This window comes from Amia ocellicauda, chromosome 2 (genome assembly GCF_036373705.1).
Source record: "Amia ocellicauda isolate fAmiCal2 chromosome 2, fAmiCal2.hap1, whole genome shotgun sequence".
In the NCBI taxonomy this organism is placed as follows: Eukaryota; Metazoa; Chordata; class Actinopteri; order Amiiformes; family Amiidae; genus Amia; species Amia ocellicauda.
Genome location: NC_089851.1, coordinates 61,270,745 through 61,287,047, shown reverse-complemented (window position 1 = coordinate 61,287,047; position 16,303 = coordinate 61,270,745). Strand labels below are relative to the sequence as shown.

The window sequence follows — 16,303 nt, the reverse complement described above, 5'->3', positions numbered from 1 at the left end:
TATCAGTGCTGCCAAAGTCAGAAAACAGACCCTGTGTGGGTGAATCGCTCCACCTGGTGTCTAGAAGTGAAAATGGCGCTCTGGGGTCGGTTTTTATTAGTAAAATAATATCCTTTTGGATTTAAAAATACACAAATAAAAACGGGGGATTCAAGGATGAAAATGTCAATCTGCAATATACTATAATTAATTGAAAGGGAACTGTAGTCTTTCCAAATCCTTCATCTGACATGTCTGTAGTTTTTTTTGTAATGTATCAGAAAATCAGTTGTTATTTGTAAATATAATAATTAAAAATAATTCAATACACAGAAAAACAAAAAACAGCTCAATGGAAAGACACGTGTGTATATATACACACAAATACATACACACTATATATAGATGTATATACTGTATATATAAAAATGTGTTTTTTTGTGTTATACATTCTTTTTTGGTGCTGGCTGGCTGGCAGTGCACTTTCATGTCAAAAAATAATTAGTGATAGACCTTTCATTTGATCCCACCCCCCCACCCCCGTCCCTCAAAGTATGCCTTGAAAGCCGCATATCATTCAAAGCTGATGCTTTCAACGTATTGACTCCCACACAGTCGGATATCTACCCAGAAACCTACACGGTGAATATTACATCTTCAGAAAAGGGAGTTCAAGGAAAGTTCACACTCATTAATAAATGATTCCTGCTACTGCTCCACAGGGTAACTTGTCAATAATTTGTTTGTATGCAAGCTCGTCTTCTGTGGCTTGAGCATAAATGCAGAGGAGGGCATCGTCTCTCCACCAAATCTGTACAATTTGCATGCGGGGCAAAGAAACGTCAAGTCTGTGCGTCAACATTACAAGACAACATTTTTTATTTCGTTATAATCTGAAAGGAGTCTCTCTTACCATTATCTGATGTAAATGCATGATTTTAATCACGTATGTGAGTCAAGGTAACACGGCACAATTTCAAGGGAAGGGGGAAAACTAAAAACTAAAAGAAAAACAAACTGTACTAGATATATCAGATTACTCCCTGGGAGTATTTGAGAAATGTAAAAACTTAATTTCTTTACCAGGGAACAGATAAAATCGCACAAATATCTGGTAATCAATCCACCCCGGTGTTGTGCATCTTGAAAGCGAAGTGTAATTCACCACAAATCATATGCACCGACATTTACCACCTATTTATGTATTGCAAATTAATACTATGATTATTATTAATTAATTCAAAAATGTACAATGCAGTACGTCCTTTTGTAAGAGGTAATTAAGCCACAGACTTTGAAGTAGAGCAGTACTCTCCCTGCCCTCACTGGCATCTGAATGGGGTTTCACTGTTAAACTCAACATATAAAGACATTCAAACACAAAGGCCAAGAAAAGTGCTTAAACTAAGGCATTAATCCTGCCTTGTACTCGGGACTGCAGTAATGAAGGCAAAAAAATTATAAAATAATGTAAAAAAGCTTTACCATTTATCATTTATCTGCTAAATGAAAATATGACCACAATCGGAAAAACAACCCCTTTGGTCTTTTTCATACGGCTTGTCTTCAAATTGGATGCATCTACAGTCCAACACGGGCAAATTATCCTCAGCTCCCAGTCGTTTGCTGGGCCGGGCGAATTTGCAAGTGAATGAGACCGCTGTTAGGGAACCACTGCTTTACATGCACACAGAGATGCAGCGAAGAGAGATGGACGGATAAGAAAAAGTATGTGAATTTAAAAGGACCTCATAAGCATAGCTAACAAACAGGCATAGTCAGTAGATGTAGATGTAAAACCCATGTATAGACTTACTGTGAAATTAGACATTTTGGGGTCTGTAGGCGGGGGGAGGGGGGGGTTCTGGGGTGGATTCTCACATCGGAAACATTAAAATTCAAAATCTGTGCGAACAACAAAGACTGTGTACTTCCAAAATTAAATGCTAATTTTGAAAATACAACATGGCATTAATATTTAACATGAAATCCACAGTTCAGCTGCAAGTGTGATCGTGGGATCATTCCTCTTTGGGTCGCGTCCCTTTAAAAGCAGCAGCACTGTGCCCTACAGACCTGCTGTCTGGAAGACATTTAAATTGCCAGCTCTTTCATAAAAAAAGTTAACTAAAGCATATTTAGATGTATTTTTCTAATTGTCGCTGTTCTTTAGTTAAATAATAAATAATAATAACAGAGTTCTTACATTTAAAACCATACAGAAGACTTAGACCAGTTTTTAAAACGGAGAAGACAGTGAACACACAGAAACAAAGCTGCTCGTGCTGATGAACAAAGGAATGAAAGGAAAATAAAATGTAAAACGCTGATCTGCACATTCAAAGTCTTCAATCAAAAAACAAAATAGTTTTTTTTTTTCCTCTCCTTTCTTTCTTCCAAGGCAGAAAGCACACAATGGCCAACTGACAGCATGGCTCTGAAAGGAAGCAGGGGATAGGGCCCTGATATGCACAAAATTACAGAGTTTGATTTCCAGGAACAGAAATTAAACTTTAAAAGGCAGTGATTGTTGCACTTAGCGTATTTGAGAAAAAACATGATGCTTGCATTTATTGTTTAAATTGCTTTCTCCTTTTATCATATATCAGAGTTAAATAAATCCCCTGACCTTTTTTGTGTGCTCTGTTTCTCAAAAGCTACAGGTTGCTTTGTTTTATTTAAGAATGTGTCATTTCAGTTAAAAATAAAATACCGAATGAATGAAGCACTTTTACAGGTTATAGTGACTCGCAGCTTAAGATTAGTCACACATTACTCACACACAAACCTCTAGTGCTATTTCTTTGAAACACTATTTTAAGCCCATCAACCACAAGTTATATTCACTTCTTCAAAAAAAATTGAAATGATAAGTCTTTGGCATCTTTATCAAAATATTCAACAGCTGTGTGGAAATCATGCCAGTCTTGACACTGTTCTGTATTGTGAAGTGGGTGAGAGGTTTGACTCTTTAGGCCAAAAGAAAAAACAAATTATACTTTGAGAGTATTGCCCTTCCATACACAGCCCTGGACAGAGGCACTATTTACTTCATATTTACACACAGAGCAACAGTATGGAGAGGAATCGATGCCATCCTATTGGGGGTTGCATGTGACAATAATAATGAATACTCCTCTGGGCTCAGTCTCTGGTGGCTGGTGTGACACTCTGAGGCCACAGGCTGTGATACTATAACAAGCTTTCCATTCCAGCTATATTTCCAGTCCCGCGTGTCACCACAGGGGGAAAAGCTGGTGTTTATTTATATTTTTGACATTGGCACTGAGAAAATTTTAATCTAAAATAACAGCAATGACTGAACGGGCAAAGGTCTGAGCCACAGCCTCCTCCCAGTGTCTCCTGTGCTGCAATCCCAAACAGACTGAATCCTACAAATGTGTTTTATATATTTATATAATATATATACAAACACACACACACTTCCCACCCATAGGCTCCCTAGAGGAAAACTCAATCTGGAACAGATCAAACAATGAAGACTAAATGGAGGTGGACTTAAAGGATACAAAGCAAAGGCAAAGGAGTGGGGGGGAACCTTGGCTGTCTGGAGACAAACTAAGATGAAGTAAGTGTTGGCAAAAGGGGCATAAAAGAATGACCACTGAGGAACGGGCAAAAAGGTGCTTAGGTTTTGACAAAAGCAATTTTGAGGTTTTTAAGTGCAGACTGCAGATGAGAAATAATCGCCGGTAAATCCCTGGTTGGGGGTTTAAAAGGCTATGGCTCACTGTATGAGGGCCACCATCGCGCTGATCTGCGGAGATCATTAGGCCTGGGTTTCAGCGCTGGACACGCAGGTACTTTGTATTCCTGATTCCTGGCCCACTGCGGACACATTCATAAAAAACTCTGGAACAGAGCATCATGGGAACGACTCATAAACCTGAAAACCTGAGAAACGGAATCATCTCTCCCCCTTCAGCTCTGCCAGTGACCAGACTTTAGTAGTAGTAGTAGTACTAGTATAGGGGATGATTTAATGTAGAATATTATGTAGCAGTAATACATTTAGTTGTTATACACTGCATGTTTATTTTTGGTTATATATTGTATGTAGGGGGGTTTCGCTAGATTAATAGATTACATTACTTTCCCACATTGCACTTCCTCTGGCTATTGCTGCTGGGGTCAAAGGGGAAGAGTGAGAGAGCCGGCTGAGGAGAAGAAAGGTGGTTGACAGTAGTGAGAGACGGGGAGGAATGTACAATCTACCCTACATACAATATATAACCAAAATTAAACATGCAGTGTATAACAACTAAATGTACTAGTAGTAGTAGTAGTAGTAGTAGTAGTAGTAGTAGTAGTAGTAGTAGTAGTAGTAGGAGCAGCATAATTAATAGCAGAGGCATTATATCATTATTGTTATTATTAGTATTACAGTTAATATTTGCTTCAAGAATATGAATGCTTTGTGCAGCTTTGCAGAGAAGTGATTGAGAGACACATTTGCAGACTCCTTCAACAGATGCATTTGTGAACATGTGAAAAAGGACGAACGTTAAACCAAAAGTGGAGTGGGTATGGAAATATGCAGTTTGGAAACACAATGCACTGCTTCAACAGGGACACACAGGCAGAGTGACTTTCAGGACTGTGACCTGAGAGGAATTCAACAGAGTTAAAGTACACAAAAACAGACAAATAACCCATAAACTGAGGAATACACACCTGACATCGACAAAGTCTTTCATCCGCAGTTTGACCCTACGAGCCAGAACTTCCATGAGGTGAAGGCCCTGGTCCGTGGTCAGTGCGCTGTGAGGGGGGGGGAGGCAAAAAAAGAAAAGCGTTAAAATTCATCATATATATTCCCCGAGCGAAAGGCCTTGAAAGAGCTGTCACCTCAGCCCCGTTTGAGCCTTTAGTGAGAGCAGAGACATTACATTCTGGTCACACTCGGAGCCGGGCCGCCCAGGGAATTGGCAGCAGGTGCTTCTGCAGCCGTGATGAATCACCTGAATTTTCCAGCAATAAGACAAACAATAAGGTGCAAATGGAATCGTTAGGGAAGTGTCATGGTTGTGTGCGACAGCTGGGTTCCGGATCGGCCCTTGTCCCCATCCAGGACCGGGTGCGGGAAATTGCAGCCGCCCATATAGAAGCAGGCCAAACAAAAGGGCCTTATACATAAAATACATACATAGGAAAATAATACTTTTATAACATGAGATTCCCAGCAACAGGCTTGTGCCCCTTTTCTGCCAAGGTCAAGTCATTCAGTTATTATTATTATTTATTTTTGTTAAAGGGTTGCATAAGATTGATCATACTGAATACAGTAAGGTGAAACAAAATGAAGAAACATCATATAGATTCACTTTGAGGGATTTCTTCTCTATTACTATTATTTTATTTTATTAATTATCGAAACAAAACTAAATAAAATGAAACACCAGCGCACATTAGTTTCCATTTTGAAATTTCTACAATGGAAAACAAGGAAAGGAATATAGTCAGGATGAAAGAAAACTCTGAGAAATACTGACCTTAAACACATCTTAACATGAGTCAAATGCATATAAACACATTTAATATGGGGGATCATATGAAAGGAATAAATGTCATGCAATAAATCTTCCACAAACAATTCCCCCTACTTAATATGTATAATATGTTTGCATGGACATGAACACATCTGTCTCATCCAGTAACAGCTCAATACATACATAAATAAAGGCCCGTGTTCAGGTGGCTAGTTAAAGCAATGTTGCTTGATAAGTTTAGGCTAGATTACATTTAAGGAGTAAAATCCACAGAATTATATAACGTTCACAGAAGCGTGGTCCTCACAACACATCACCTTCCCCAGACCACCCCCTCCTACCCTTCACAAGAGGTGTGAAATTCAGAGCTGTTAATTTGTGTGAGAGAGAGAGAGAGAGAGAGGGAGAGAGAGAGAGAGAGGGAGAGAATTGAGTTTCAGACACTTCTGGACACCGAGATGTCAAGGTCACCGGTCAAGAGTGAATGCCAGTAATGAGGCTGGAGCCCAAATGTATAGTACATTAGGCGGCGTCATTACACAAAGCAAGATAATACATAAATGAAAGGAAAAACAGTTGCCAAAGTATGAAATGGCTCTCTGCTCAATGCACAGGAAATGCACACCAATAGTGTTTCGAGCTAAAGGAAGAAGAAAGAGAAGAAAAGGGAAATCCAGGGTTCTATGTAATGCAGAACAGGCCTGGTGCACATACAGCTTACGTTAACCGTTTCCATTGAAGTGACACATGTGCTGCTTGGATTCGTACATTTCAAATCACCACTTCGTTGTAATGGATTCTCCTGAATGGGGAGCCTGGTCCCTGAGAGACACCCATCTGAGAGGAGGTTACCATTGCAAATCACCTGACAGTCACTTAAACTCCTGATTAACCTGCAGACTACATCTCTTAGTTCAGGTTATCGTCTCAAAGGGGAGAGGGCACTGTGCTCTCCCAGCTCTTCTTCTGAAGAAACACAACCTACAACACGAGCAAACCTTTTGTTCATAGGAGCTAAATTAAGTTTTCAGAAAGTTAAAAATGTTACCGAATTTTGGAACACCTCAGCTCTAAAGTGCAATTAGTCCATTCAGATGTATAACTCCAACCCTCAGCTTCTCAATGGGTTCAATACAATCAAATCTGCCATCAGAGAGAAGGTTCAAACTGTTATCGGGGCTGCTGTTCATCTTTATTTAGCCCTATTTATTTTCTGCAATTCTTTATCCTCGAGGGAAAGACTTCTGCTAGCTCTTCAATGAACATCATCAAAAGTGAGGTGGCAGAACACCTCGGCTCTTATCTGGCAGCAGAGTAGAGAGAGGAGCTGCCCACACAAACCATCTTAAAGAGGGGGGAGGACAGGACCAGAGCCTTTATAAGTGGCATCTTCTTTTAAACTGCAGAAAAAACCCCAGAGAGACCTGCACACATGATTGCCTCTCCACAAGATGTCCTTTCGGTCTGGAGATTACGGCTTATAGCAGTGCCCTGGATTGCTTCATTATCAGCGTTACCTGGGTCAGGAGGGACATGGGGAGTGTGACTGCCTGCCGCGCGTGCCGACTGCCGGGACGAGATTGAGTCGGCACTCCTTCACGGTCAATAACCGCACGTGAGAGAAGCAAACAAAAAGCTAAAACCACAACAACAACAACAGCCTGTTATCTTATGCATTTCCGAAATGCCATTCAAAAAATCCTACTTTCATGCATACTTGAAAAGTGTTCAGACCCTGCCTTGGTGTTCATCAGACCATTTCCAAAATCCTAGTATTCAACAACTCAGTGCAGTATCTATATATATATCCATACTGGTGACAAATTAAAGGAAAAACCTGAATTAATGATTGGAGGAACATAACGAATGCAGATGCCTCCAAACAGGTGTACTGCATGATACAATAAAGCAATTAACAATCTATCATGCTCTGTGGCATGTATATAAAAATGCTGAGCAGGCCCAGTTGACCCCCATTTTGGATCAAGATGGCAAGAGGAAAGGATCTAAGTGACTTTAAAAGAGGGGTCATTATTGGGGAACGCAGGAGCGTCAGTCACAAAGACTGCCCAACTGGCTAGTGTTCTCGAAAGTGGGCAAGTGCAAGTATGGCGACACCAAGAGAACGGGACAGGCCTGACTGCTTGACACCTACAGTGAGGGGTCCGGAGGCTCTGTTATGCTGTGGGGGCATTTTCCTGGCATGGTGTGGGTCCACTTGTGCCCTTAGAGGGAAGGTTCACTGCAAATCATTACAAAGTTATTCTGAGTGATCACCTTTATCCTATGGTGACACATTTCTCTCCTAATGGGAGTGGTCTCTTCCAGGATGACAATGACCCATCCACAGGGCACGAGGGTCACTGAATGGTCTGATGAGAATGAAAATGATGTGAATCATATGCTGTGGCCTTCGCAGTCACCAGATCTCAACCCAGTTGAATACCTATGGGAGATATTGGACCGACGTGTTAGACAGCGCTCTCCACCACCATCATCAAAACACCAAATGAGGGAATATCTTTTGGAAGAATGGTGTTCATCCCTCCAGTAGAGTCCAGAGACTCGTAGAATCTGTGCCAAGAGCATTGAAGCTGTTCTGGTGGCTCGTGGTGCCCAACACCTTACTGAGACACTTTATGTTGTTTTTTTCCTTTAATTTGTCACCAGTCTGTATATATAGCATTAGCAATGATTATCAGGAGGCAAAGACATTTCCCTTAATTTGGAGAAACCTGCTGCATTCTAACTAGACACCTGTGTGTATGCATTGTGCTTGTGCGTGTGTGTATAAATTACGGCATAGATTTTGCTGAGCAACACACCAGAACAGGCCAGTTGAAGGGCTGGATGTTCTGAACACAACCATGTGAATCTGCCAATACATGCGTCCGAATTAACTCATTAACTATTCACTTATTTTTCCCAAGCAGGAGAATAGAGATAAGATGCTACAGTAAATAAATAATCCCACAGACCCAGCAACAATGACAGCTTCAGCTAGACAGTAATCTTGTCCCCCTCCCCCTCCACTCTTTTCCGATATCAGGAGATGTCAGATTAGCAGGTTATTGTAAGATTTCCGAGAGAGCCCAAAATAACATCCACAGCAACCCACTCCAGGCCCTGCTGCCCTCACAGGCCACCGCAGTCCTCTGATGCTGATCATTACTGTGGAGAGAGGGGGAGACAGTAATAACAGCACCAATCCAGACGACGAGAACAAGCATGACATGTATAAAACCTCCCGCCTACAGCAGCGGAGCGATGTGGAGCCCCGTCTTGTTGAACAGGTGAAGGAGAACTAAAGCTGACAGCTTCCCCGATACAGTAACAAAAGGGCTTCTCAGACACTGAAGGCAAGGTGGTGCTGAGAGGAGAGATCAGTTAAAGACTCGAGGCACAGAGCAGGATGGCTAGACAACTAATGTTGCTCCCCCACCCCCCCAAACTCCTATTATTATTGCTGTTGTACAGGATGTGCTCTGGCTTTTCATTCATCTGCTCTGAGTGGGCCTCGCTCCCACAGGCTATCAAATGTATCTAGTGGCTCAAAAAAAAAAAAAGAACAGCTGAGGCATTGGAAAGGTAGCAGTATCTGATGCAGGCTTCGTGAATGTTTCCATGTGGCTCTGTTCTATACAGTTCATCCCCCCGTTCCTGAGGTGTGAGCTGTCGAAGGAGACATTTTGGGGCCAGCTGTTACTTATGGGTGTCTGGGATGGGGTGCACCAAAGGTAATGTATGGTAATAAAGTGCATGCACATTTTTCAAAGCAGTCAAGCATTTGCGCATTTGCGCTGAGAAATAAGAGAAATGCATCGAATAACCTGACTAAAACCAAAGTGTGTTGACATTTTAGGACTTCAGCCTGACTTAATATTCCACTAGTGCAGCTGATAAGTGATGTTGACATAAATCTACACTTTATTTTTAACCCCTCTGTTGTGCATTTAATTGTTCATGTTTAATGTTTGCATAGAATCTATTTCAAAATATTAACTTTTAAATACTGATATTACCGAATATAGATGTATGCTTTCTAAAAGTTAATTATTCTGGTGCCTGACTAACTAATTTTGTCAGGAAATATTCACACAGATATACTCCAAGTCCAATTACCATATATCTTTGCATATAATGAGAGAAGTTTATGGTAAATTTGACCAGCCAGAAGACAGGGGGTCACATTATATGCAGGTCAACAAAAATAAATTTTCCAGATGGCCAGATTACATACAATAATTATTCAGTTTACCTTGATTTACCTGACATGGCCGATTTACATAGCAATGAGTTACAGCGCCATTGACAGAACTGATTGATTTTTTAATTTATTTTACAAAACAATTTAAAATTGCACCCTTTTCACATCGCTAAACATAAAATCTTCATGTGTTTATGTGGACTCCTCACATTCCCCATCCAAACAGTGTGGGGAAGCAATAAAAAAGGCAAACAAAATTCTAGGGTATATTGTCAAAAGTGTACAATTTAAAACAAGGGCAGTAATGTTCAGACTGTACAATGACTAGTTCAACCTCCTCTGGAATATTATGTACAGTTCTGGGCTCCACACTTCAAGAAAGATATTGCTGCTCTAGAGCCAGTTCAGAGGAGAGCAACCAGACTTATTCCAGGTCTGAAGGGAATGTCCTACTGAGAGACTGAGGACCTGAACCTTTTCACCCTGGAACAGAGGAGACTACGTGGGGACTTGATCCAAGTCTTCAAAATCATGAAAGGCATCGACCACATCAAACCAGAGGAGCTTTTCCAGATCAGCAGGGACACACGCACCCGGGGACACAAATGGAAATTAGGCTTCAAGGCATTCAAGACAGAAAACAGGAGACACTTCTTCACACAGAGAGTCGTCACAATCAACAAACTCCCCAGCGATGTGGTTGAAGCGACAATTTGGGAACATTTAAAAATAGACTGGATAGGATCCTTGGATCACTTAGTTATTAATGGACACCATACAAGCATGATGGGGCGAATGGCCTCCTCTTGTTTGTAAACTTTATATTCTTATGTTCTAAAATCTAAATATGAACTTAAGTTTGAATGTATTACAGCCAACTGAATTTAGTTTAACAAAACAAACTGAAGCTTAACAAAACCGGGACATTTGAACGATTTGTCTGACAATTATCTGAAAATAATTACTTAAAATGCAGGACTGGTGATCACCCTAAGTGTAACAGTTAGCAAAACTTGAATGGACATTTCAGAAAAAATAATGTATTTTTGTTTCCATAGTAAACAATAGAAAAACCTGTGTACTGTATTGTCAAATGTATTTATATTATTAAAGCTAATGTTTCGGTTTCATCAGAACTGTGACTATGGTTGAATGACCAAAACACTTCACCTCTGCTTTTAAAAACAAAATGGGAAAATGAAAAGCGAAAAACTCTCCTGCACATTACTCAGAGGTTCGTAACCTTTCTCAGTGATTGCGCTCTCGCGCATCAGTTCGTCTTCCAGAATCTAGAACATCATTGCCTGTACCTTGTGTTGACTGAGAGCAGGGCTTCCTGTTATTATGGTGCTGCATTGTGGGAGTTGGAGTCTTTTGGGGCATCAATGTAGTTCCCTGTGCACACACTTCTGCCTTTCCCAGCCCCGTACCCCATTAGAATACATTACAATGATGCAGTACAGTATTTAATTTATAGCTGATTTTTGGGGTAGTAGTTTGAAAACCAATTTACTTACAAAAAAAAATGTTCGTGACTGCTATTATTATTAATGCACTGGCCTATAAGCTTGTTTTTCAACAACTAAATAAAATATTACATTATAGCATTTATTTACTGGATATTTTGTAATTTTAATTATAGTAAGTGGTTTCTCTCTTTATATAATGATGCTGTATCTCAATTATTCGATTAATTGAAAAAATAATCAATAGAATTTTAATAGTCTAAAGTTGCAGCACTATTTTATACACAGAGAAATGTAGTAATTAGTTTTCTACACCTTTTCTATTTGTAGCCTAGGACTGAAAAAAGGCACTCAATACCCTGCATACTTTCTAACTGCTTCAGTGTTATTTAAGTCCATGAAAAACATGTTTTCCTCGTGGAGGCAGAGGTTAGTAACTCAGCAGTGAAACAGCTCCCCCGTAGGGCCTGCTGATCAGAGGTCTGATCGCTGGGGATGCCCCTGCACTGCAGTCTGCACCGGGCCGGCGCAGCGCCCCATCCCAGAACAGCCACTAAACAGACAGAAAAATCAATGGGCTGTGTGCATTGTTAACCATCCTGAGGCACATCCAAACGCCAAGAGCCCAAATTGTCTCACATAAGGCTGGCATTCTGAGCTTCTCCTCTTTTTCCAACACACAAACACACACAGGAAAAATAAAATCTGTACACCATCTAAGCATTGGTTTCAGATCCAAATTTGAATTGCCAAACCAGCCTAGGCCTATTTTATAAAAACCCCAGTGCAATGAGGAATTCAAATGCTCTCTCTCTGTCGTTATAGATCAAACTGCTGTGTACAGAAATGAGAAACGTATATAAGAAAATGAAATAAACATGTTAGAAGAGATATTAAAAAAGAATGTTGTGCCTGTACTGTTGTATATAGTCTAGACAGGGCTTCCTGTGAGAACTTATTTCCACAGCACTGCTGCAATTTACAAACAACCCACAAATTAAAAAAAAAAAACTCACTCTGAGTCTGTCACCACATAGCCGTACTCATCCTCCTTCTCAGACCTCCGTCCGGATTTCACGTCCAGCCTCAGTTCCTCCTCCTCCTCCTCGAAGCGCATGTCTTTTTTCTCGGGCTCCACAGCGTGGACCCAGCCCTCCAGCTCTGACAGCTCCTTGGCGCCTTCCTCCGCAGGGTTTGCTTCCTTCTTCTGCAGGCCTGTTTCCTTCAGGATGGTCTTGCTCTTCACGTTCTCCACTCCTGCCACTTTCTCGTCTGCCGAGGACTCCTCCAAGGCCTCAGCTTGGCCAGGCCCCCTGCCTTTGCTGTCCTCTGGTCGGGCGTCATCCTGCTTGGGACGGCTGTCGGTAATTGGGTTGTTGTCCAGGTATTCTAACAGTTTGCTGACCAGGCTCTTGTCCTAAGTCAAACAATTAATAAATAAGTTAAATTTAGTGTAGCGTCCTTCACCACAAGTTGCCACAGAGTTCCATAAAGAACAGAACAAAAAATGGGGGGGTGAGATGCATTCATCAATACATAAACTCACACAAATCAAACACACTTAATACATTTTCAGATTAATGTGCTTTAATACAGCATTTGTTATGGGGTGTGCAAGATGCTACATGTCATATTTAACTTTGCAGCTGTATTGCATTTAAAAGGCATCAAAACACTTTCTGCTCTTTATAATAACCTGGGCCATATTACATTTCCAAATCTAACTTCTAAAATCAAACCCCTAATGTAATCAAAGTCTGATAACTTTACTGTGTGGAGTATAGCGATGGCAAATCTTGCATGCTTTTAAAAAGCAAGATATCTTTCGAAGAAGGCAGCAGAAAGATTCTTCTCAGTTATTCAAAGCACTTTCTTAAATTAGTTTTCTGTTGACTGACGAGTTTTCATCGACCTGTATTCACAATTTCAGCTGTATTATTTACTCACTCATGTATTTTGGAGGGCGGGGGGGGGGAACAAAAACAGGAAACTATAAAATACCTTGTCATTTGATCCTGGATTTCCCTCTTCCATTTGTCTCTCTGTCAGAAAATGTCAAAGATATAATACATTCAATGCAAGAAAGCTACATTTCAAGTTTCATCCCTCCTACATATAAAACTAGAAGACAAACACACACACTTTTCTCAGACATTAAGTTCTACACACCTTCGACTGTGAGAACCTGCATGATCACACGTGCAAGATGCACAGCAGGCCAGCAATCTCCTCTTCAGTCTCGGCACCAGAAGCCCAAGGTTTTTGAGATGACCATAAGGGCTCCACAACCGTGCACAACTGATCACCGTTTGCCAAATCATGAATTTAATCAACGGCGCTTGACTTCACTGCAATCAATTTGCTGGCACATGCAGTACTGTACGTTATTCGAATAGCAAGATGCGGAAATGAAGCCGGTTGGCACAGGGTCTCAGTTGAATTTAAGGTCATCTGTTTCATGCTTGTCGTTAGGCCGGTTTCTGCAAACAAGGTGTTGGCTTGCCAGTGCTCTTTGTACAGGTTTTCCTGCCTGGTTCTCAATAAGCCCATTGGCATTCCAGAGCACACTGCTCTCACGCCCCCCTCGTATTGAAATGTGCTGCACTGAAGCAGGAGATTGATTACAAAACCACTTTCTGCAATGGGCAGAGGGGTGAGAATAACAAGTTTCATGATTAGCGCTTCCCCATTGCACTGATGAATGCCAAGAAGCAGTGTTCGCCCACCCTAATAACACAGGGCTATTCATGTGCAGACCGGCCGGCCCACGCCTGAAACGAAGATGACCACATTGCCGTGAATTGTGATGGAAAGACTTAGAAAGATGCATATGTGCTTTTTTTAGTCTTTGGTCTTAGTAATGACAGATCATCCAGACAGATCCACTATCCAGTAGATCACAGGGAACACATTTCAAATGATTTGGCGGGAGATTTGAGATCTGCTACTTTGCAATGAAACACAAGAAACCAAAGAAGTCCAGCAAGAAATTGGCCATAAAAAGGCACATTCTGCACTGATCTAAAAAACTCGTATTTCAGAATCCACCTCCTAACAGTAACTATGGATCCCAGGGGAGCTTTAAACACACTGGAACTGGAAGACTCTTCAGGACAGGTCTGGCTTGGACACTGCTTTGTTTCTAGCCAATCCAAGAATTTAGAGAGCTTTACCGATAGCAATTACACTTCGAAGTCAATGGAGGCCTCTGACACTCAGGCCTGCGTGTACCTTGCAGCATGGCGTCTTCCCCCAGCATCTCCTCCTGGAGCTGAGTGGGCCCCCTCTTGGCATCTCTATGGCCCTTGTTGCCCTGCTTGGCTGCCCCATCGCCCCCATCCACCACCTGCAAAGTGTCCGCGATGACGTCAGCCAGCTCGTCCAGCTCAGAGGGGCCCAGTCCGTCCACATTGACGTTGTGCTTGCCCAGCTCCTTCACCACATTCTGAATGAAGTTCTCTGTGGAGGAGAGAGATGGACCAAAACGTTTCAGTGGCAATTTCATACCGGACTCACTCTCACAACACATTCCATAACAAAGCTATGGGCAAGCACACACAATGAGTAGGGCACCTGTACAGGTACAGGTTTTAAACACGATGGCACAGACAAACTGGATTAACAAGCTCATTCACAAATAAAAATATATACTCTCTCCTTCTGCTCTAGCATCCCTTCAAAAGAGTTTGGATATACAAGCACAATTAGTAGAATGTGGCTAGAAATACATTTGTATAGTGAACTATTATTTTTGTTGTGTTGTACTGAAAACAAAATCATGGCATGTGTTGGTTATAATTACGTTTTCGCTCATTTATAATTCCTATTTATTGATATCTAAACCATGAAAGTGGGAGCACTGGGTGAATGCTTTATTTTGTTCTTTGTCGAGAAGCAGTTTTTTTTTAAGAGAAGTCTTACCATCCACCAAACTCAGAGGCTCCTTCCTCAGCGGCTTCTCTGGCCCTGGTTTGAAGAGGAGCCGGTCGCTTTTGGGTCTCTGTGGTTTCCCTTCTGCCGGCAGCTGGAGCAGTGCTTTCCCGTTGTACGCGGCCATGTCTTCCTTCCTCGCCTCTGTTTCCCCCCGGCCTGTGGAGAACGGCCGCAGTCTGCTGCTGTAGACCAGCGGGCCCTTGGTCTTACCCTCGGACTCATCTCCCTTTGCCTGCTGGGCCGATAACTTCTTGGTCAGGTATTCCTCGAGGGCGGCGAGGAGGATCTTGCCGTTGTCGGCTGAGGCTCCATGCTGGGCAGGTGGCCTCTCATGGGAGTAGGGGGCAAAGGGCTTCCCTTGAGGGGGGACATCAGGGTACGAGAGTGGGAAAGATGAGTCTTGGGAAAACATCGGTTGGGGGCCCTGGCCCTTCAGCTGGGATTTCTGACGGATGTAGTCCATGAAGTGGTCCAATGGGATGGCATCACCCTGTGGGGGGCATGCCAGGAATAACTGTTAATTTAGTATACAGCGCACACATTCGCTTTTCTAGAAAAGACGATGGCTGCTTCGGGAGCAGGAGGTGAAACTATTGAGCTTGAAATGCCCCCTGCTTTTTTGAAATAAGCAGTATAGCAACATTTTGCATTCCCAATGAGTTATGAGAACAATATTCGTGTCGTTGATAAGAAAACTACAGTTTGCCGTGTTTGCTACACAAGGGGGTCATACTCCAGTAACACATCAAACATGGCAAGTCATATGCAGAGGCATCACAAAGAAATTGATATAAGTGGAAAGAAAATACTCACTCAATCTACTATCCCAGCTACATTTAGAGCCAAACTACCAATAAACTCTACTCGTGCCAAAGAAATAACAAATGCAATAACGAAGTTTATGGCAATGGATCAGCAGCCTTTTTCGGTAGTGGAAAACACAGGATTTCAGCAATGAATTGGCGTTCTAAAGTCCCGCTATCAAGTCCCAAGCAGACCGTATTTTATTACAAAGCTGTATGGTACTATAAAAGCACACATTGAGACGGACCTCAGCAATGCCGAATTAATTGCCTTGACAACAGCTGGGGACATTGTGACTGCTCAAAGGTCAGCCCTCTCTCCAGAGAGTGTGGACATTCTCATCTTCTTAAAGAAGAATTTGAAAGAGTAGGGTGTAGTGCATTTCCAAATATATGCCAAGGTGT

At 41.8% G+C, this 16,303-nt stretch overlaps 1 protein-coding gene across 1 annotated transcript in view; it reads right to left on the bottom strand.

The window, feature by feature from the left end:
• ptprn2 (protein tyrosine phosphatase receptor type N2) overlaps positions 1-16,303 on the bottom strand; it is a 261,458-nt gene that overhangs the window by 159,329 nt on the left and 85,826 nt on the right. Inside the window, exons 6-10 of the mRNA XM_066688002.1 lie at positions 15,084-15,585; positions 14,394-14,621; positions 13,164-13,204; positions 12,179-12,579; positions 4,675-4,761 (exon numbers count right to left, since the gene is read on the bottom strand). Coding sequence (XP_066544099.1) covers positions 4,675-4,761; positions 12,179-12,579; positions 13,164-13,204; positions 14,394-14,621; positions 15,084-15,585 — 1,259 coding nt within the window. The remainder of the gene's footprint in view (positions 1-4,674; positions 4,762-12,178; positions 12,580-13,163; positions 13,205-14,393; positions 14,622-15,083; positions 15,586-16,303) is intronic.